Consider the following 8,586-nt stretch of genomic DNA (forward strand, 5'->3'; position numbering starts at 1 on the left):
TAGTTTGAGTGAAAAGTGAAAACGAACCCGAAGAATAAACACGTTAGTGAAGTGAAAAAAAATGCCAATAACGCATAGCCCACAGGGGTCGCAAGGGGCTAAGTCGCCCAATGATAAAGATGCAAGTGATAGTGAAAGTTTCCATGGTTTCGATGAAGGCGCGAAGCGCCCTTCTACAAGTGCTGTTGACAAAAGGATAACGGTTCTTTCTCGTCAACAATCTCAAGCGCAAGCGAAGATTCAGCGTATCGCTGCGATGATAGAAGATTCGATAGTTCCGCTTGCCCAGCTCAATGTGTATGTGAAGTGTGTAGAGTCAGCATATCAGGAGTATTGTTCTTTCCACAACCAATTAACAGCGGTTCTTTCCAATGAAGAAATGGATGAACATGATACGGATTACGCTATTTTTGAGGAAACATATCATCACGTGCTGATTCGACTGGAAACCTTAATCCTAGAGAAGAGGAATTATGTTGAGCCAGCTCCGCCGCAAGTGGTCATCCGTCAGCAGCCTCTCAAGGCACCGGTCCCAACCTTTAATGGACTTTACGAGAATTGGCCAAAATTCAAGGCTACCTTTCTCGACATCATGTCTCAGTCCAATGATAGTGACGCTATCAAGCTATATCATTTGGACAAGTCGCTTGTAGGAGCTGCTGCAGGGATACTTGATGCCAAAACGGTGAATGAAAACAATTACGCACACGCTTGGGAGATACTAAACGAACGCTTTGAGAATCCACGAGTGATAATTGACAATCACATCAAAGGTCTGCTAACGATGAAAAAGATGTCAACCGAATCACATCGAGAGCTGCGTCAACTACTCGATAGCTGTACAAAGCACATAGAAAATCTCCGGTACTTCAAGCATGAGCTGACAGGCATCTCCGAGCTAATGGTGATTCATTTAATTTCGGCCAGCATGGATCGAAACACGCGAAAGCAATGGGAAGGAACAATTGCGAAGGGTGAGTTGCCAAGCTACAATGGCACAATCACATTCCTGAAAAAACAGTGCAACGTACTAGAAAATTGCGAAGAGGTAGTTAAGTTGCCAAGTAGTTCCAAGTTAGTACAGAAATCAGCATTTTCCCCGAGAGTAACCACGAATGCAGCTACAGACAGTGTTAGCGAGTTGTGTGATTTCTGTAAAGGTGCTCATAAAAACTTTCAGTGTGACATCTTCAGAGGCATGAATTTATCGCAACGTGTTGAGAAGGTGCGTGAATTAGGCATGTGCTTCAACTGCCTCCGGAAAGGGCATCGTATAAAAGATTGTCCCTCCGAGCGTAAGTGCCAAAAATGTCGAATGCGTCATCACACGCAGCTGCATGATGATAGCGTGTGGAAATCATCGAGATATCAGAATTCAAATCCATCAGTTACCGGTAAGCCACAATTTGATCGTTCTCCTGTACTAGCATCCAGTGCAGAAATTAATACTAGCGATGCTGTAGCAACAACTTGTTCAATCGCCAAGTCCAATGCTAAGCGGACAGTCATGCTTTTAACGGCAATGGTCAACATCGTCGATCGTCGAGGCAAGCCTCATTCTTGTCGCGCTTTATTAGATTGTGGATCGCAAGTCAACCTTATCTCCAAACGAATGGTTGATTTGATCGGTTTGAAAACTTTTCCCACCAGTGTTTTGATTGCTGGTGTTAATAACAAGGCAAGCAAAAGCGACAAAAAGGCCAATGTGGAGATTTTGTCAACCAACAACGATTTTCGAACAGTCCTAGAATGCATCGTAACACCGTCAGTAACCGGTTTAATACCTAGCTCGTTTATTGATACTCGCAACTGGTGTATACCTCCAGAATTCCAGTTAGCCGATCCTTATTTCAACGCTCCGCAAGCGGTCGATTTGCTTATAGGTAACAGTCATTTCTTTGCATTGCTGAAACCAGGTCAGCATAAGCTTGGAGCGAATTATCCAGAACTCCGCGAAACTCGACTTGGTTGGGTTGTAACTGGAGAAGTATATGAGCCATTAGTCGAAGCTGACTCCGTGTATTCTCATAAGATAACCGTTGAAGACGTTCATAAAGCTATGCAACGTTTCTGGGAAATAGAAGATGTCGCCGAAGCACCAGTTTTGTCTTCAGAGGAGCAGGAATGTGAGGAGCATTTTCGTGCCACGCATAAGCGTGATTCTTCAGGACGGTTTATCGTTCAGCTGCCGTTGAAGGAGAATGTTGTTCATCTGTCCAATTGCCGAGATCTTGCATTAAAGCGATTTTATATGCTAGAACATCGTCTTTCTCGTAACTCAGCGCTTCGGGAGCAATATGTAAAATTCATACAAGAATACGAAAGTCTTGGCCACTGCAAGCAAGTTGACGAGCGGAAGGATCTTCCAGCTCAGCGAAATTGTTATTTGCCTCACCATGCCGTAATTCGTCCAGACAGTACTACGACAAAATGCAGGGTTGTTTTCGACGCATCTGCTAAGCCTTCAAGTTCCAGTTTGTCTTTAAATGATGTCCAAATGGTAGGTGGTACTGTTCAATCTGATTTGTTCTCCATAGTATTACGGTTCCGTAAACATAAATATGCATTCACCGCAGACATTAGCAAAATGTATCGCCAAATTTCTGTAGATTCTAGCCAAACCAGTTTGCAAAGAATCTTCTGGCGAGAAGGTTCAGAATTACCCTTGAAGGTTTTAGAATTGACGACAGTAACATATGGAACAGCAAGTGCTCCATTCCTAGCGACACGATGCCTGAAGCAGCTAGCAGACGATGAAATAAATAATTATCCAATGGGAGCTGCTACTGCAATGAACGATTTCTACGTTGATGATGTCCTTTCAGGCGATGATACATTAGAATTGGCATTAGAGCGACAAAGGCAGGTCAAGCAGCTATTAGCAAGTGGTGGTTTTCCAATCCATAAATGGTGCTCGAATTCGGACGAACTACTGGCATATATTCCTGCTGTCGAACGGGAACAAAAAAAGGTTTTAGCAGACACCAACACGAACACAGTTATTAAGGTTTTAGGAATAATGTGGGATCCGCAGTTTGATCAGTTCATGTTTTTATCGAAGCCTTCTGAAGCGAATCAATCCTTTGATGTGCCGACCAAACGGATAATATTTTCTGGAATCGCGAGATTATTTGATCCGTTAGGACTCGTTTCTCCCGTAATTGTATTGGCTAAGATACTGATGCAAGATTTATGGCGCAGCAAGGTCGGTTGGGACGAACCAGTCGACATAGAGCACCAGTTAAGATGGAAACAGTTCCAGAACGCTCTTCCTCAACTTAATGATATTCGCATTCCAAGGCGCGTAATTTCAGACGACTGCAGTGTTCTTGAACTTCATGGATTTGCTGATGCTTCCGAACAGGCGTACGGAGCATGTGTTTACGTCCGCAGTATTCACTCCAATGAGTCGGCGCAACTACAGCTGCTTTGCAGTAAATCAACCGTGGCACCTTTGAAAAAAGTAACAATACCCAGGTTAGAGTTGAGCGCAGCACGGTTACTTGGTCGCCTCGTCGCCAAGGTATATCCGACCATAAATATTTCTTTCCAGCAAGTGGTTCTTTGGTCAGACAGCCAAATTGTTTTGAGCTGGTTAAAGAAACCTACCGAAAGGCTAGATATATTCGTTCGTAATAGAGTAGCCGAGATACAATCAACAACACGTGATTTTTCCTGGAAGTATGTACGCTCATCGCAGAACCCTGCCGACATTCTTTCTCGAGGTCAAATGCCCAAGGAGCTAGAAAATAACACGTTATGGTGGAATGGGCCATCTTTTCTTGCGTCAACATATGATCAGTTGTCGGACCCAGTAGAACTTCCAAACAGTGAACTTCCAGAGATGAAATCTTTAGTCACCGCCCTACCTGTAACGAAGGAACAAGCTGTGTTTTCAAAATATAGTTCATTTAGAAAATTGCAACGCATCATCGCTCTGATGCTGCGATTTATTCATAACTGCAAGCAACGAGATCCAGCGGCACGAGTCTTCAAGGAATTACCAACAATCGACGAACAAAGAAAGGCTTTGCTTGTGATCTTCAAGGTTGCTCAAAAGCTTGAGTATAGTGATGAAATTATGAGAGTAAAATCTGGTAGGATGTGTAAGAAACTAGCCGCTCTCGGTCCGATTTTAGTGGATGGATTGCTAAGAGTTGGAGGGCGAATTCAACACTCTAAACTTCCATTTGCTTCTATGCACCAAATCATTTTGCCCAATAATAGTCCTATTACCAGATCCTTTATTCGCCAGTTACATGTTGAGCACCTTCATCTAGGTCCAACAGGTTTGTTAAACGTTCTTCGGCGAAATTACTGGGTAGTTAATGCTATTTCCACCATCCGCTCAGTGACAAGAGCCTGCATTAAATGTTTCAGGGTGCGACCGACAGAAACATCGCAGTACATGGGTAACCTTCCTGCCTATAGAGTAACGCCCGCACCGCCTTTCGCTGTAACCGGTGTGGATTATGCTGGACCATTTTTTATCAAACAAGGTGTACGGAAGGGAGCTACAGTGAAAGCTTATATTTCAGTTTTCGTATGCATGGTTACACGAGCAATACATTTGGAGTTAGTGTCAAGCATGTCAACTAATGCGTTTTTGGCAGCCCTTCAGAGGTTCATCAGTCGTCGAGGTATCGTTCAGCAATTGCATTCAGATAACGGTACTAATTTTCGTGGCGCTTCACATGAATTAAATCAGCTGTACCAGATGTTTCAAAGAGAGCAGCAAGCACATAATATCGAATATTTCTGTTTGTCAAAGGCTATTGAATGGCATTTCATACCACCGGATGCTCCAGAGTTTGGTGGTTTGTGGGAGGCAGGAGTAAAAAGTACCAAGATTCATTTAAAGAAAGTATTGGGAAACACATCTCTCAATTTCGAACAATTTGCAACTGTTTTGACGGAGATTGAAGCTGTCCTGAATTCACGTCCTCTCTTCGCAACCACATTGGATCCGGACCAGATTAAAATAATAACACCGGCAGACTATCTTATCGGTCGTCCACTGACGGCAATTCCGGAGCCCTCCTTAGAGAACATTAAGGTTAATCGATTGGACAAATGGCAGCATTTACAGATGTTACGAGAACATTTCTGGAAGGCCTGGAACAGGGACTATCTTAGCAGTCTTCAACCTAGGAAGAAAAATTGGAAGGTAAATACAAACATCATTCCAGGAACGATTGTCTTGATTCACAATAAAAACTTGCCACCGCTTCAATGGAAATTGGGGACAGTAACTAAAACTTATCCAGGCACCGACGGTTTAGTACGCGCTGCAGACGTTCGCAGTGAAAACACCACTTTTCGTCGCCCGATTACCAAATTATCAATCTTGCCGATTGAAGACAACAAAGCTGCTTGCTGCATGATAAATGCTAATCTAAAAGGGTATAATATTGGCAAGGAATGAATTGAAAAGATATTTCAACGGGGTGGAGTATGTTCCAGTTGGAAGTTGAACTGTTTTATCATCGCAATATTATCGACATTCATCTTGTTTCTGCAACATCGATAACCATACTTTTGCATTATCGACATTTGTTTACACCCACCGTAGCGACATTTGTCCTGTTTAACCAACGTGCCTTTCTTCTGCTTTACCGATGCGACATTTGTACTGCACCCGCTTAGTCGACAACGATCTAGTTGGAACTTTATCTGCGCAGCCGTTTTTGTTCCAATATGAATTTGCACCATTTAATGGAACTCCCGTGGAACATCGAACGCAAGTGGTGGGGGTATTTACTTATGTACAACATTATGTATTTTAATAAATCGCTTGTGCGACTTGTACACTTTAGGTTAGGACAGCGCTCCTTGTACGTTAGTTTTAAGTTTTAAGTGAAATATACCGCGTTTATATTCCGTACCAGTGTTTTACTAGCAGTGTAGTCCAAAAGTGAAGAACAGTAATAGTCCTGACTCTAGTGCAAGTGTTTCCATCCCAGCGAGTCTGCAGAAGCAACCTAGTGCTCTGCAAGTAGTGATCCTGTGAAAGCAAGGTGTCCACCAGGAATCCTTATTCCGTCGCCTTGTTTGCTTCTTCCGACAGAAGCCCTACAGTCCATTTTGCTTGTTCCACCGAAGAGGAACAAAGGCTGTTACCCTCTTGGTAGCAAAAAGAGCGTTCTTTTTGCTACCAACGGCATTGCTACTAAAGATAAAGCTTCACTTTCTTCAGCAATATTATAGATAATTACTAGCTCTACAAATGCCCCATACACCACTTTTTCAAATTCTGCTTGGCTGAGGAGCAGTAATCAAAAGAGCAAAATCAAAGCCTGTCCGGAAGGTAATCACAAAATGTTAAATATCCGCAAAGTTTGTGTTTATTTCTTGTCCTTACATTAGAGATGGTCGTCGGGCCGACGCTAGTATAGGTCTTAAGTCTTATCCGGAAGGTAATCACAAAATGTTAAATATCCGCTAAGTGTGTGTTTATTTCTTGTCCTTACATTAGAGATGGTCGACGGGTTTCGATCGGGTTCGGGTAACCAAAAAAATAAACTTGCGGGTTCGGGTCGGGTACGGGTTTTTAATTTTTTTCTCAATCGGGTACGGGTCGGGTTCGAGTATTCAAATTTTCATACCCGATCATCTCTAGCTGACATCTGGCAGCTCTGATGGTATCACTTTTTTTTAGCGTTATACACGTTTGTAATAAGATGCTCATTAAGATGAGTGGTTTTTACTCAATTTCGTTTACGCTATCCCTACAAATGTACTGTGCCTCTAACTTTATAAGGTTTAACAAATAATTTGTTGTACAAAATACAGTCAGCTTTAGTGCGTCGGGCTGTCTTTAAATGGGCTACGTTTTAATCAGGATACCGTTGATTGGGCTATAGCGCATCTAAAAGGAAGTGAAACGTCATTTCTGAGAGTGTATGTTTTCTTTCATGGGGTTCTTGAATGAACTATTTCAAATGCGGAAAATAATTTATTGCTAATTGCAAAAAAAAATTGTCCAATCAATAAGTGCGAAATCGCTCTTAAAAGTGCTATTTTAACTTAAATCGTTTCGGTCTCTTCGGCGCACTTATTGCTTGGAATGTAACGAAAAAGTGCGCCGAAGATACTCAAACAATTTAAAGTAAAATAGCACTTTTAAGAGCGATATCGCACTTTGAATGGTACAATTTTCCTTGCAATTAGCAATACACTCAAGTCTTTTTTTACACGGTTTGCTTTTTCGATTACTCGAAAACGGTGCAGTTAAGGAACTGTTTACAATCTACGTGAGGAATGTCGAGCTACTCCCAAATGTATTAAGAAATAAATTAATGGTCTCTAAGTTACCCCGTTCTTAATACTCAAAAAACTAAACCGTGTAAAAAAAGTACTTGAGTGTATATACAAACTATTACAATTAATTAAATGGAATATACAATTCCATCATTTCATCTTCTGATCATTTTTGAGCTTGACCCTCTCATTTCTAGCATCACGGCGAAATAGTTATAAATGCCAATATATGTTAACATTGTCGTATAAAATTCTGCTGTTTACTTGTTAAACAATCTAGCAATAAATTTAAACAACGAAAAGATTAAGTTCCGCTTTGATTCAGTATTTATTATAGGTATATATTTTTATAAACCTTTTTGCGACGATTTCAACAAACGATTTCCCTCGGCTTCGACAGTTCAGCCCAATTAACGAAAGTCAAATCTTCGCTAGTGTGGGTGCTTAAGTTGTCAGCAAGCTCTATTAGCGAATGTTGACTGTGTTGCTGATTGCAAGGAAAATTGTCTAAAGCCCTGTAGAGTTCCGAGCGAAGTGAAAATCCCATACAAAACGTTCAACTTTTTCACTAGCGCAAAAACTGCATTTCGCTTCACTCGGAACTGTAAACAAACGTGATCCACCGAAATTAAAGATTGTGGATGACATCTTTTTCACTTGGGTACTTTTCTTTCGCGCGCGTCTACGTTCGTGAACAAAGCTGCAGCTAGCGAAAACTTGACGTTTCAAGCCAATGAGTGTGTACAGGTGTGGAAAAGGGAAATATTTATTAATATTGGCAAAAAAACTTCATGACTCCAAAACATACCGCAACGAGCAATGTGGATTTTTTGTAGAATTAGACGTCACGCCAAACCGTTATTACTGATTTTTAGGTTTTAAAAACGTATTGATAATGTTTTGCGCTACACTTAATTACTGCAGCACCGTTGCCCCACTTGTAAATACCGCATTGGCTTTAAATTTGTTTTCACTTCGCTCGAACTGTAAACCCTTCAATTCACTTCGCATGAACTGTAAACCGAAAGCTCATGAAATTATGAAGAGATCCACAGTCTTTATTTTCCGCGAGCGAAAAGACACGCTTTTTCACTTGCTTCGATTTTCACTTCGCTTGGAACTGTATACTATGCTTAATAGACAAATGCGCAATCGTTCATAAAAGTGCTATTTTAGTTTAAATTGTTTCGATCACCGGCGCACTTATTATTTACTTGGAATGTATCGTAAAAGTGCGTCGAAGATACCGAAACGATTTAAAGTAAAATACACTTTTATGAGCGTTCTAGCATATTTCGTAATCAGCGTGCGAAGAATCAAATAAGT

General features: G+C 41.4%; 1 protein-coding gene across 1 annotated transcript; it reads left to right on the top strand.

Annotated features, from left to right (window-relative positions):
* Positions 1–61: 61 nt before the first annotated feature.
* On the top strand, positions 62–2,609 carry LOC128739510 (uncharacterized). Its single transcript, XM_053835003.1, has 2 exons — positions 62–2,500; positions 2,577–2,609. The coding sequence occupies exons 1-2, from the start codon at positions 62–64 to the stop codon at positions 2,607–2,609; spliced, it is 2,472 nt and encodes an 823-aa protein (XP_053690978.1).
* The last annotated feature ends 5,977 nt before the right edge of the window (positions 2,610–8,586 follow it).

Source organism: Sabethes cyaneus, chromosome 3 (assembly GCF_943734655.1).
Source record: "Sabethes cyaneus chromosome 3, idSabCyanKW18_F2, whole genome shotgun sequence".
NCBI lineage: Eukaryota > Metazoa > Arthropoda > Insecta > Diptera > Culicidae > Sabethes > Sabethes cyaneus.

What these genes read in the sequence shown, in the direction of transcription:
- LOC128739510 (XM_053835003.1), top strand. Translation starts at nt 62, where the DNA reads ATGCCAATAACGCATAGCCCACAGGGGTCGCAAGGGGCTAAGTCGCCC. An exon ending in CTTTAAATGATGTCCAAATG is followed by an intron (nt 2,501 to 2,576) that starts GTAGGTGGTACT and finishes CATTCACCGCAG; the next exon opens with ACATTAGCAAAATGTATCGC.